Here is a 14,235-nt window from a genome sequence, read left to right as displayed (position 1 = left end):
CGCGCTCGCACTCTCTCTCTCGCGCGCGCTCGCACTCTCTCTCTCGCGCGCGCCCCGCATCGCACTCTCTCTCTCGCGCGCCCTCGCACTCTCTCTCTCGCGCGCGCGCGCGCTCGCACTCTCTCTCTCGCGCGCGCGCTCGCACTCTCTCTCTCGCGCGCGCGCGCTCGCACTCTCTCTCGCTCGCTCTCGCGCTCGCACTCTCTCTCGTGCTCGCACTCTCTCTCGTGCTCGCACTCTCTCTCGCGCTCGCACTCTCTCTCGCGCGCGCTCGCTCTCTCTCTCGCGCGCGCTCGCACTCTCTCTCTCGCGCGCGCTCGCACTCTCTCTCTCGCGCGCGCTCGCTCTCTCCTCGCGCGCGCTCGCACTCTCTCTCTCGCGCGCGCTCGCACTCTCTCTCTCGCGCGCGCTCGCACTCTCTCTCTCGCGCGCTGCTCGCACTCTCTCTCTCCGCGCGCGCTCGCACTCTCTCTCTCGCGCGCGCTCGCACTCTCTCTCTCGCGCGCGCTCGCACTCTCTCTCTCGCGCGCGCTCGCACTCTCTCTCTCGCGCCGCTCGCACTCTCTCTCGCGCGCGCTCGCACTCTCTCTCTCGCGCGCTCGCACTCTCTCTCGCGCGCGCTCGCCCTCTCTCTCTCGCGCGCGCGCCGCGCTCGCACTCTCTCTCGCGCTCGCACTCTCTCTCTCGCGCTCGGCACTCTCTCTCGCGCTCGCACTCTCTCTCGCGCTCGCACTCTCTCTCGCGCTCGCACTCTCTCTCGCGCTCGCACTCTCTCTCGCGCTCGCACTCTCTCTCTCGCGCTCGCACTCTCTCTCGCGCTCGCACTCTCTCTCGCGCTCGCACTCTCTCTCGCGCTCGCACTCTCTCTCGCGCTCGCACTCTCTCTCGCGCTCGCACTCTCTCTCGCGCTCGCACTCTCTCGCGCGCTCGCACTCTCTCTCGCGCGCTCGCACTCTCTCTCGCGCTCGCACTCTCTCTCGCGCTCGCACTCTCTCTCTCGCGCTCGCACTCTCTCTCTCGCGCTCGCACTCTCTCTCTCGCGCTCGCACTCTCTCTCGCGCGCTCGCACTCTCTCTCGCGCGCTCGCACTCTCTCTCGCGCGCTCGCACTCTCTCTCGCGCGCTCGCACTCTCTCTCGCGCGCTCGCACTCTCTCGCGCGCGCTCGCACTCTCTCTCTCTCGCGCGCGCTCGCACTCTCTCTCTCTCGCGCGCGCTCGCCACTCTCTCTCTCTCGCGCGCGCTCGCACTCTCTCTCTCTCGCGCGCGCTCGCACTCTCTCTCTCTCGCGCGCGCTCGCACTCTCTCTCTCTCGCGCGCGCTCGCACTCTCTCTCTCTCTCGCGCTCGCATCGCACTCTCTCTCTCGCGCGCGCTCGCACTCTCTCTCGCGCGCGCTCGCACTCTCTCTCTCGCGCGCGCTCGCACTCTCTCTCTCGCGCGCAGCTCGCACTCTCTCTTTCGCGCGCGCTCGCACTCTCTCTCTCGCGCGCGCTCGCACTCTCTCTCTCGCGCGCGCTCGCACTCTCTCTCTCGCGCGCGCTCGCACTCTCTCTCGCGCGCGCTCGCACTCTCTCTCTCTCGCGCTCGCACTCTCTCTCGCGGCGCGCTCGCACTCTCTCGCGCGCGCTCAGCACTCTCTCTCTCGCGCGCGCTCGCACTCTCTCTCTCGCGCGCGCTCGCACTCTCTCTCTCGCGCGCGCTCGCACTCTCTCTCTCGCGCGCGCTCGCAGCTCTCTCTCTCTCGCGCGCGCTCGCACTCACTCTCTCGCGCGCGCTCGCACTCTCTCTCTCGCGCTCGCACTCTCTCTCTCGCCGCGCTGCTCGCACTCTCTCTCTCGCGCGCGCTCGCACTCTCTCTCTCGCGCGCGCTCGCACTCTCTCTCTCGCGCGCGCTCGCACTCTCTCTCTCGCGCGCGCTCGCACTCTCTCTCGCGCGCGCTCGCACTCTCTCTCTCGCGCGCGCTCGCACTCTCTCTCTCGCGCGCGCTCGCACTCTCTCTCTCAGCGCGCGCGCTCGCACTCTCTCTCTCGCGCGCGCTCGCACTCTCTCTCTCTCGCGCGCTCGCACTCTCTCTCTCGCGCGCGCTCGCACTCTCTCTCTCGCGCGCGCTCGCACTCTCTCTCTCGCGCGCGCTCGCACTCTCTCTCTCGCGCGCGCCTCGCACTCTCTCTCTCGCGCGCCGCATCGCACTCTCTCTCTCGCGCGCGCTCGCACTCTCGCTCTCTCGCGCGCGCGCTCGCACTCTCGCTCTCTCGCGCGCGCTCGCACTCTCGCTCTCTCGCGCGCGCTCGCACTCTCGCTCTCTCGCGCGCGCTCGCACTCTCGCTCTCTCGCACGCGCGCTCGCACTCTCGCTCTCTCTCGCGCGCTCTCGCTCTCGCTCGCATTCTCTCTCGCGCGCGCGCTCGCATTCTCTCTCGCGCGCGCGCTCGCATTCTCTCTCGCGCGCGCGCTCGCATTCTCTCTCGCGCGCGCGCTTGCACTCTCTCTCGCGCGCGCGCTCGCACTCTCTCTCGCGCGCGCGCTCGCACTCTCTCTCGCGCGCAGCGCTCGCACTCTCGCACGCGCGCTCGCACTCTCGCTCTCTCTCTCGCACTCTCGCTCTCGCTCTCTCGCTCTCGCTCTCTCGCTCGCTCTCGCTCTCTCGCTCGCTCTCGCTCTCGCTCTCTCGCTCGCGCTCGCACTCGCGCGCGCGCTCGCACTCTCGCACGCGCGCTCGCACTCTCGCTCTCTCTCTCGCACTCTCGCTCTCTCGCTCGCTTTCTCGCGCGTGCTCGCACTCTCTCTCGCGCGCGCTCTCTCTCTAGCGCGCACTCTCTCTCGCTCGCACTCTCACACTCTCTCACAGTGAATGTAAAATCCAATCATTATGGTTGCTGCTCCCTCTTGGTGCCTTCACCATGAGATCCTGCCTCCCTGCACAATACCACATTTGATGTTACCTACTCTCTAGCTCCAGAACATGTTATTCTAAGAAAATATCACACCAAAGTGCTACAAACTCCTCACTTGGGCTATATGACTCTTCCAACCTTTATGTAGATTAAAATCTCCCATGGTTCTTATTTTGCCTTTCTAACAAGCTCCCACTATGTATTTCCTTCTGCTTCAGTGTACTGTGCCATTGCTACTTGAGGTCTGTACAGTGCTTCCATAAGTTACTACTTACCTTTTACAATTTTTAAAAAATCTCTATCTCGACAATGCATTTTAGTTTAGTGCTAGTACCTCTTTGTGCAAGTATCATCATCCACTCACTCCAGTCTGATGGCCGTTTCCAGTTATGTACATTCTCATTTTGGTTTATTGTGAGATTGAAGAGTCAGTTGAAACATTTGTGATACGAAGTAGATGTTTACAGCTTCCCATGAAAATAAAGTGTGCTTGTGTTCAGTTGTATATTTTGATTTTTGATTCCAAGTTTGGTCTATATCTTGTGTGTGTGTGTATTTAGTATGCAAATATGAACACCGTGACTCTTTTCTAGGTGATGGTGATGTAGTGGAGCAGGTCATCAGCCAACAGACAGATGATCAGTATGAGAATGGCCAAGAGCCCAGCCTTCTCGATGATGCTATTAGGGAGCTCCAACGAGAACATGACCTGAGGCAAGGAAACCAAGGAGCAGCTGTGTCGGGTGGCCCTTACAGTAGCTCAAACTTGCTGAACAGTGGTGGGTAACACTGCACATAATGAAATATGGCAGAGTTCAATTCTATCCTGAAATGTTACCTCACTCACTTTCAAGCAGATGAATTAACTTCTTAAAAATATTGCATACATGATTTCAATACAAAGAATGTAAATGGTATGTTTTTAAAAAAATATAAATCATTGTACTAAACTGCATTGCAGTTATACGGTAGTGTTTGAAACCTCTTTGTGAGAGCCTCAAAACTCTTACTTGAATGCACTGATAGTTTAATTTGTTTGTCGAGTTCGGTTGATGTACAAAGACTTCAATTTCCCTTTTTTTTAATGGAGCAGGTTGCATTTTATCCCCTGTGTCAGTGAAGTACAGAACTTCTCAAACATAAAGTCGCACTGAATATAATTAAACTTAAGATAAATACTGGATTATTACAAATCATGCTAATCTGTTCTCGAAAAGGGGTAAAGCATTCCTTAAGTTCTTTTGTGTTGTGTTGTGAATTGAGTCCTGATGGTAAACCATGCAAGGAAAACAAAAGTGATCTTTGCATAACTAATGACATGAAAGATTATCGGGATAATTATATACTACATCCAGTAGCAACTGTTGGTTGCTTGTTTGTATCTTGCTCAGTTAAAGTAATCTAATTGGGTGAGGTATAAAACTTGTATCCAACTTGTCTGTGTCCCAAATAGGAGGATAGAATCCACACAGCCCAACTTCCTACTCCCTATTATCACCACCAGTTTATCAGTTAAGGATCTGATTTAATGATGAAGATTTATTCCCGCTTGTGCAACTAATTATCAATATAGATTATTTTATAATGTGGCATGTTGCATTTCCTTTATCTGCCACTTTACTATTCTTTTGTTGTTCTGCAAAATGCTGGTGAGCTGCATACTTTGGTAGTGTAGCCCAAGCATTGCTGAATCAACAAATGCATCAGATTTGAAGACACAGATGAAGTGTTTCTCTTAATTTTTAACAACTTTAATACTTCCTAAATTATCAGGATATTTTTAAGCTCTGGATATATGTTGTTCTGAATATGTCAGTGCATGTTCTTCAAATGTGTAATCAAAATAAACTTTCATGTTTTAGCCTTGCTGTCCCCCATTGGACTTCGCCGAAGTGGTCAAATAGAAGGTGTTCGTCAAATGCATAATAATGCCCCTCGGAGTCAGATGGCTACAGAGAGAGACCTGATGGCTTGGAGCCGAAGGGTTGTAGTCATGGAGCTTCCACCTGGAATTAGCAGGTAGAGATAAGTTGGGTATTTTTAAGATCAATTTTGAAAAATATTGTGTATTAATAAGACCAGTTACTTCAACTCAGTGTAAACACTTTGTGAAACCATGAGACCTAGAAATGCTAGTCTTTTTTCTCTAGTTTGAAAAATTAAAAGGTGTTTTCATTTGAATCCTGTTCATTTGCCCATAAGCAAGGCTATGCACTTCAGTTTCATTGTTACTGCAAATAAGAATTAAAGATAAGTAGGAGTTGTTCAATTGTTCCTTGTTCTACCTTTCTTCATCAAGAATCTGTTTAACTCAACTGTGTATATTCACTATCCAGCCTTCACTGCTCTGTTGTACAGAATTCAAATATGAACTCAGAAAAAAATCTTTCTCATAGCTTCCTTAAATGGGAGGATCTTTAATTTGAAAATATACATGGGAAATATTAGGGTTCTGAGAAGTATGTATTTCAAGGCCCTATTTTAATGCTGGGTTAAGGACCTTTCTCTTAAGTATCTGAGATTCAGGTTTTTATCAGGTTGATTAATATCAGTACACTCAATACATCTGATTTCTTTGTAAAGTTTTCATGACTATTTGTTAGATTATGATTGTTAGTCTTGACATAGGAAAAATTCTCTTTTTATGCAGACTGTTAAGCCATGTCTGTAAAAAGGCTTGTACAGTTTGATGTATATCTGATATCGTGGCTATGTAGATGCAGAAATTAAGTTTTTACTTGGAGGAAAAGTTTGTAAATTACAGAATGAATATACCATTATATTAGAGAGTGATAGATGGCTTCATTTTGTAGTGTCAATGTTTAATTTTTTTTTAATGTGGTACTGTGTGACTTGGCAAACTGGAATGGTTCGAATGGCAGATGTTTCCTATTCGGTAGTTGTAGTTGTTATTCAAAGGGCCAAAAATCACAACACAGGTTATAGTCTAACAGGTTTATTTGAAATCACAAGCTTTCAGAGCAGCGCTCCATCAGGTGAAGTAACCTGACGAAGAAGCGTTGCTCTGAACGCTTGTGATTTCAAATAGCCTGTTAGACAATAACTTGTGCCATGTGATTTTTAACTTCATCCACCCCAGTCCAACGCCGGCACCTACTTATCCTAATTATCAAAGAGGACATTCTTTACAATATAGCTACTTGTGTATCTTGAATGCAAATTTGAACAGAATGTTTAGCCCACAAATTTTGAATTTATCAGGATGTAGTTCTGTTTTCCTTGGTGCATAACCCACACATTTAGGAAGGCCAAATAAATATGTACATGAATGTTCTTAGGAAGAAATGAATATTATCCACTTAAAAGTCCTCCATTTCAGGTTTCAGGAGGAACTTCGACTAGGTAAAGGCGATGGAGAAATTAACTTGTACACAATTGAAAAGAAACGTAAACCACTACAACCAACACAGAAGGTAAACAGAAAAAAAAGTGTTCATTGTGCACAGTTCTGCCATCAATGTTTAGTTTTAGCACTCCCTTCCTAATTATACAGCTCATCTTGTTTGCAGTGCCTTTGGAATTGACTGACTTAGCAATTTTCAGCTGCCAATGGAAATTCTTGTAGCATGTTATTCAAATAACAATCGGCTGACTGAATCAGTATGCATTTTCAGTGTTTTAAGAAGGAATCCTGACTGGAAGCATTTAAGATGTGAGAATTTGGTAAAATATCAAATTACATTTTCTTTGCTACAATTTGAGCAATAAATCCTCTATATAGAAGTAGATGGGTGCATCAAACATTGGTACTATGCTTCCATGATAGTTAAAAATGGGCTGTTTAATTTGGCATTGAAAATATGGTGGGCAAATATTTCAAGAACCTGGCTCATGGGAGAGGAACAGGGTTGGGTCATTTCTTCATATTTAAATTTCTGGTGGTATTTTGTTGTAGGTTACTTTGGCATTTCACTCTTTTTTTTTTACTGGCAAAGTGAATGTCTATAAACTTGTATTTGGCCTTGAACACTTGTAGATTATTGGCGTGATTTTTTTGAAGAGTAGGAGCAGAAGTAGTTCATTCATCTGAGTCTGCTCTGCTATTCAATGAGCTCATTGATGATCTGATAATCCTCATTTAACTTTGCTGCTTTTTTCAATAACCCTTGATTACCTTACTAACTAAAAGTCTACATCTCCGTCTTGAATATTCTTGATAGTCCAGCCTCTACACCCGTCTGCAGTAAAGACTTCCACAGGTTCGCCACCCCTTGAAGAGAAGAAATTCCTCTTCGCTGGTCTTAAATTTGCAAACCCCTTATTCTGAAATTATGCCCTCTGGTCCTAGACTCTTCCCAGAACCTTTCGGCATTTATCCTGTCAAACCCCCCAAGAATCTTGTACATTTCAATAAGGTCGCCTCAAATTCTTCTATATTCCAATGAGTAGAGACCTAACCTACTCACCTTCTCTTTTATAAAACAATCCCTCCATACCTGGGATCAGCCTATTGAGCCTTCTCTGGACCTGCTCCAATGTCAGTGTATTTCCCTTACAAAGAGGCCCAAAACTGATCACAATTCCAGCTGTAATCTGACCAGATCCTTGTATAGTTTAGCAAAACCTCCCTACTTTTATAATCATTCCCTTTGAAATAAAGGCCAATATTCCATTTGGTTTTGTTATTACTCACTGAACTTTTATACTAGCTTTTTGTGATTTATCTACCAAGGACTGTCAAATTCCTTTTGTGCTGTAGCTTTCTGCAGTGTTTCTCCATTTAGATAATATTCAGCAACTCCTCTTCCTGTCAGAGTTAAAAATCACGCAATACCAGGTTACAGTCCAGCAGGTTTATTTGGAAGCACTAACTTTCGGAGCACTGCTTCATCAGGTGGTTGTGGAGTACAAGACTGTAAGACAGAATTTATAACAAAAGTTTAGTGTGATGCAAGTCAAATTATATATTGAAGACTTGGATTAGTTAAGTCTCTCATCTCTTAGAATGACCATGTTGGTTTCAGTAAGGACTAAGCATCTTTTACTCCACAACTTACAATCTTATACTTCACAACCACCTGATGAAGGTACAGCGTTCCGAAAGCTAGTGCTTCCAAATAAACCTGTCGGACTATAACCTGGTGTTGTATGATTTTTAACTTTGTATATACCAGTCCAACCCTGGCACCTCCAAATCTTCCTGTCAAGATGTATAACTTCATATTTTTTCCACATTCAATCTGCTAAGATTTTGCCAAACTGCCTATATCCCTCTGTAGACTTTGTCATCCTCATCACTTGCCTTCCCACCTATTTTTGGATTATCTGCAAACTTGGCTATAATACCTTCACAGTTCTCATTCAATTTATTAATATTTTAAATAATTGTGGCCCCTGTACTGATTCCTGTGATACTCCATTAGTGCTATGCTGAAATGTTGCCCCTTCATTCGAACCGTCTTCTATTAAAGTAATACAAGACATCAGTTCTGAAGGAGGGCCATGTTATCTCTGTTTTCTCTGCATAAATATGACCAGACCTACTTAGTTTCTCCAGCAATTTGTATTTCTTTGTCTTCTATTAGGTAGACAATCCTTGAACCGGAGATAATATACTATCTCCAACACCATGGGCTCTTCTCTTAAGTAACCTAACGAATGCTACCTTAAATGCCACCTCAAAATCCAAATATATTGCATTCGCTGCTTACCTTTTATCTATCATGTGTGTTACCACTTCAAAAGGTTTCAATAAATTTGTCAGGCATGATTTCCCTCGGTGATCTCAGCTGATGCTTTTACCAAGCCTACATACTAAAGACTTAGGAGTGCTGTCAAATTTGTCTCCATGAAGGACAGAGACTGGGGTGATGGATCCCAGACTGCAGAGAACAATCTGGGAGCTGTACAGGCCAAACACAAGATTGACACAATTGTAATTTGAACCTGTGCTGTGAATCAGAGGTTAGTGGAAGCAGCTGGGAAGTAACCAGTTTTAATGGCAAAGCAGGACTGTAATATGGAAGCCTCACCTGTTGGGTGGGGAGAATTCTTACAAGTGGAGATGACAGCCCACAAAAATTAGTATTCTCAATTAAAAAAGAATTAAAGACAATGGTGTTGATCTCTGAAAATTTACGATGTTTTGCCTTAAAGTTTTTTTTTAAGAAAAGAGCAAGAAATTTATGCACTGGTCTTACAAGAGAATTTGCCTATGGAAGTAGAAATCGTGACTTAAATTATATTGGACCTTGGTAAGAACACCCTTGGGAGTGTTGTGCCTAGTTTTGATCACATTACTGATAGGAAGAGATAGTTATCCTCGTGCAGCAAAGGTTCTGCATGCTAACTCTGAAATGAAGGAATTGGCCTGTGGGTTAAAATCAACTAAACTGGGTCTATATTGTCAATTAACATATAACATAGAACAGTAGAACACAGGGATAAGCCTTTCTGCTCACCATGTCTGTGCTGACCATGATACAGTTCTAAGGTAATCCCATCTGCCTGCACATGGTATGTATCCCTCTAATTCCAGTCTAGTCATGTGTCTTAAATGTTGCTATCATATCTGCTTCTACGACCAAACCGGCAGCATGTTCCAGGCACCTACTAGCCTCTATATTTGGAAAAACAAGCTTGCTTTGCACATGTCCTTTAGAGATCTTCTCTCCCCTCCACCACTACCACCCCAGCTTAAACATGTGCATCGTAATATTTGACATTTCCACCCTCGGAAAAAATCCCCCCCCCCCCCCCCACCAACCCATACCTCATAATTTTATACGCTTGTATCAAGTCAACCCTCAGCCTCTGATGCTTTAGCAAAAACCATCCAAGTTCGTCCAAATTCTCTATAACTTGTATGCTCTAATCCGGGCAACGTCCTGGTAAACCTCTTTACACCCTCTCCAAAAACTCCATGTCCTGTAGTGTGGGAACCAGGACTGTCGAAATGTTGCCTAACTAAAGCTTTATACAGCTGGAACTGTTTCACACAGGGTGATTCATATGTGGAATGAACAGCCAGAGGAATGGTAGATACAGGTTTAGTTAGAATGTTCAAAATACATTTGGACAGGTACATGAACAGGAAAGGTTTAGAGAGATGTGAGCCAAATGCAGTTAAGTGGGACTAGTTTAGTTTGGGAAACTTGGACGTGTTGGACCAAAGGGTTTATTTCTGTGCTCCTGTCTCTGACTCTCTAACCTGAATTGCTAACTGAGGCAACGTGCTATATGCCTTGTTGACTGCCTTATTCATTTGTGTTGTCACTTTCAGGTACTTATAGGAGAAAGTGAGGGCTGCAGATGCTGGAGATCAGAGCTGAAAATGTGTTGCTGGAAAAGCGCAGCAGGTCAGGCAGCATCCAAGGAACAGGAGAATCGACGTTTCGGGCATAAGCCCTTCTTCAGGGCTGAAGAAGGGCTTATGCCGGAAACGTCGATTCTCCTGTTCCTTGGATGCTGCCTGACCTGCTGCGCTTTTCCAGCAACACATTTTCAGTTCAGGTACCTATAGACTTGCAACCAAGATCCCTGTGTACTTCAGTGCTCCCACGGGTCCTGCCATTTGCTGTACAGTTTCCTCTCACATTTTTCCTCCAAAATGCACCACTTGTCCAGATTAAACTCTATCTGCCATTTTTCTGTCTAGCTTTCCGATTGATCTACATCCTATGTCCTTTTGATGTTCCTTACCATCCACGACTCCAACAATTTTCATGTCACCTGCAAACTTGCTAATCAGGTCATCTATGAACAGCAGCAGTCCCAGCACTGATCCTTGCAGAACCGTACTGGTCATGGACCTCCAGTCAGAAAAGCACCCCTCCACAACAACCCTCTGTGTTTTTTGACCAACCCAATTTTATATTCAACTTGCCAACTCGCTTTGTATTCCATGTGACTTAATCTTTCAGACCAACCTACCATGAAGGACCTTGTCAAATACTTTAGCAAAGTCCATGCAGACACTATCCCTTGCCTTACCCTCATCTGTCATCTTCGTTGCATCTTCAAAAAACTGTCGGGTTTGTGAGATAAGATCTCCCTTGCACAGAGCTATGCTGTTTATCCCTAATCAGTCCATTTTTCAAGTACAAGTAAATCCTGTCCCTAAGAATTTTCTTCAATAATTTCCTTATCATTTACATAAGGCTCACCATAATTTCCTGGATTATCCCTGTTGCCGTTCTTAGCCAAGGAACGACTTTGGCTATTTGCCAGTCTCTGGGACCTGGCCAGTGGCAGAAGGGGATATAAAGCTCTCTGTCAAGGCCCATCAATATTCTCCCAGAATACCAATATGCCCCTCCCTAAACGTAGCATCATCCATGACCTCCTTTTTGATGAATACTGATCTGCGATGCTCATTGAGGACCTCAGCCACTTCCTCCGGTTCCATGGATAAAATTCTCTTTTTTTTTGTCCTTGAGTGGACCTTTCCATTCCATAGCTAGCCTTTTGCTTCTCATGTAAATATAAAATTTCTTGAGACTGTTCTTAATCCTATTATTAAGGACATTTCGCAGCCCCTTTTAGACTTCCTAATTCCTTGTTTAAGTTATTTCCTGCTTCCTTTATATTCCACAAGGGCCTTGACTGATTTCCATTTCCTTAATCTTGCGTCTGCTTCCTTTCTCTCTTTGACTAAGGGTTCAATATCTCTTCCCACCCAGGGTTCTGTAATCTTGCCGTTCTTATCTTTGAGTTCATGCTCACAGGAACATGCTGGTCCTGACGTCTAATCGATTGGCCTTTAAAAGACTCCCATATTTCAGATGTGGATTTACCTTCAAACAGCTGTGCACGTTCTCATTTGTCCAGTTCCTGGCTAATGCTGTTGAAATAAGCTTGAATCCAAATTTACACTTTCACCTGAAGACTAATCTTATCCTTATCCATGAACTAAATAAAACTTACAGAATTATGATCTTCGTTCTAAAAATGCTCCCCCTCAGCCAGGCTAATTCCCTAATGTAAGGTCTAGTATGGTGCCTCCCGTTGGGCTATCTACATATTGTTTCAAGAAGCTCTCGCCTAACAAATTCTACCCCATCTAAGTCCCTGGCACTGAATGAGTCCCAGTCAAAATTTGGTAAGTGAAAATAACTCACTACCACAACCTTGCTGTTTTTACCTCTTACCATGAACTGTTGCCATTTCTGTTTCTCGTTCTCCCCTGCCTGTTGGGAGGTCTATGATATGGACATCATAGTGATTGCATCTTTTATTATTCCTGAGTTGTTATCTCTGACTTGTTATCCGTGCCACGTGATAACGAGGCAAGGAATAGGGAGAGATATCAGCTGAACACGTGGCTGCAAGGATGTGCAGGAGGGAGAGTTTCAGGTACTTGGATAATTGGGGCTCATTCTGGGGAAGGTGGGACCTGTACAAACAGGGCGGCCTTCACTTGAACCAGAGGGATACTAATATCCCCGGGTGGGAAATTTGCTGGTGCTATTCGGATGGGTTTAAATTAGCTCAGCCGGGGGATGAGAAGCTGAGGTATAGTTCCAGTGTACAGGAGGATGAGAGTAGGGAGGACAGTGACAGGATTTCACAGTCGCAGGAGTGTGCTGGCAGACAGCAAGCTGGTTTGAAGTGTGTCGACTTCAACACCAGAAGTATCCGAAATAAGTAGGTGAGCTTGCAGCATGGATAGGTACCTGGGACTTCGATGTTGTGGCCATTTCGGAGACCTGGATAGAGCAGGGTGAGGAGTGGATGTTGCAGGTTTCAGGGTATAGATCTTTCATTAAGAACAGGCAAGGTGGTAAAAGAAGGGGAGGTGTGGTTTTGTTAGCCAAGGATAGTATAATGGTGGCTGAAAGAACTTGTCTATTGAGGTAGTGTGGGCTGTGGTTAGAAACAGGACAGGAGAGGAGAGGTCACACTGCTTGGGATTTTTTATAGGCCTCTGCAGAGTTCCAGGGAGGCGGAAGAGAGGATTGGCAACATTATTCTGGGTAGGAGTGAAAGGAACAGGGTGGTCATTCTGGGGGCTTTAACTTCCCCAACATTGACTGGAAATGCTATAACTCTAGTACATTGAATGGATCAGTTTTTATCCAGTGTGTACAGGAGGGTTTCCTGACATAGTATGTCGAAGGGCCAACAAGAGGGGAGGCCGCACTGGATCTAGTGCTTGGTAATGAACCAGGCCAGGTGTTTGCCTTAGTTGTAGGTGAACACTTTGGAAAGAGTGACCATAATTCAGTTATGTTTAGTTTAGCGATGGAAAGGGATAGGTACATGCCACAAGTCAAGAGTTATCGATGGGGTAAGGGCAATTATAATGCCGTTAGGCAAGAATTAGGATGCATAGAATGGGGTAGTGAAATGCAGGGGATGCAGACAGTGGAAATGTGGAGCTGATTTAAGGAACAGATATCGTGTGTCCTTGATAGATATGTCCCTGTCAGGCAGGGAGGAAGTGATAATGTAAGGTTTACTACAGAAATTTCATCTCTTGTTAAGCAGAAGGAGGCTTATGTGTTGATGAGACAAGATGGTTCAGATAAGGCGACGGAGAGTTACAGATTAGCTAGGAAGGATTTAAAAGAGAGTTAAGAGCAAAGAGAGGACACAAACAGTCTTTAGCAAATAGAATAAAGAAGAATCCTAAAACTTTCTATAGGTATGTGAGGAATAAAAGAATGACTAGGGTAGGAATAGGGCCAGATTCTGGATTAGTGGTGCTGGAAGAGCACAGCAGTCAAAGACAGAAGTGGGAAGTTGATGTGGACCCTGTGGAGATTGGAGAGGTGCTAACCAACAATTCTCATTGGTTTTCACTCAGGAAAAGGAGAGTATTGTAGAGGAGAAGAATGAGATATTAGACTAGAAAGGATCGAAGTTAGTTACGAAGAGGTGTTATCAATTCTAGGAGTGAAAGTAGACAAGTCCCCTGGACCGGATGGGATTTATCCGAGGATTCTCTTGGAAGTTAGGGAGGAGATAGCAGAGCCTTTGGCTTTGATATTTGAGTCGTCGTTGTCTACAGGTTTAGTACCAGAGGACTGGAGGATTGCAAATGTGGCCTTGTTCAAGAAGGGCAGTAGAAATGACCCAGGTAATTATAGACCAGTGAGCCTTACTTCAGTTGTAGGTAAGGTTTTGGAAAGGATTATAAGAGATTATAATCATCTAGCAAGCGACAATTTGATTTCAGATAGTCAACATGATTTTGTCAAGGACAGGTTGTGTCTCACAAACCTGAGTTTTTTTGAGAAGGTGACCAGCCATGTAGATGAGGTTAGGGCAGTTGACATGGTATACATGGAGGAGAAAGTGAGGACTGCAGATGCTGGAGATCAGAGCTGAAAATGTGTTGCTGGAAAAGCGCAGCAGGTCAGGCAGCATCCAAGGAGCA

General features: G+C 46.1%; 1 protein-coding gene across 1 annotated transcript in view; it reads left to right on the top strand.

The window, feature by feature from the left end:
- Positions 1-14,235, top strand: part of brwd3 (bromodomain and WD repeat domain containing 3) — a 116,065-nt gene that overhangs the window by 41,678 nt on the left and 60,152 nt on the right. Inside the window, exons 18-20 of the mRNA XM_043704432.2 lie at positions 3,488-3,673; positions 4,757-4,913; positions 6,235-6,328. Of these exons, the coding sequence (XP_043560367.2) occupies positions 3,488-3,673; positions 4,757-4,913; positions 6,235-6,328 (437 nt within the window). The remainder of the gene's footprint in view (positions 1-3,487; positions 3,674-4,756; positions 4,914-6,234; positions 6,329-14,235) is intronic.

This window comes from Chiloscyllium plagiosum, unplaced genomic scaffold, assembly GCF_037043375.1.
Source record: "Chiloscyllium plagiosum isolate Xiang-an unplaced genomic scaffold, Cpla_swu_hap1 HiC_scaffold_11, whole genome shotgun sequence".
Classification (NCBI taxonomy): Eukaryota; Metazoa; Chordata; class Chondrichthyes; order Orectolobiformes; family Hemiscylliidae; genus Chiloscyllium; species Chiloscyllium plagiosum.
The sequence above is the reverse complement of the archived record's forward strand: the minus strand, read 5'-3'. Positions and strand labels throughout refer to the sequence as shown.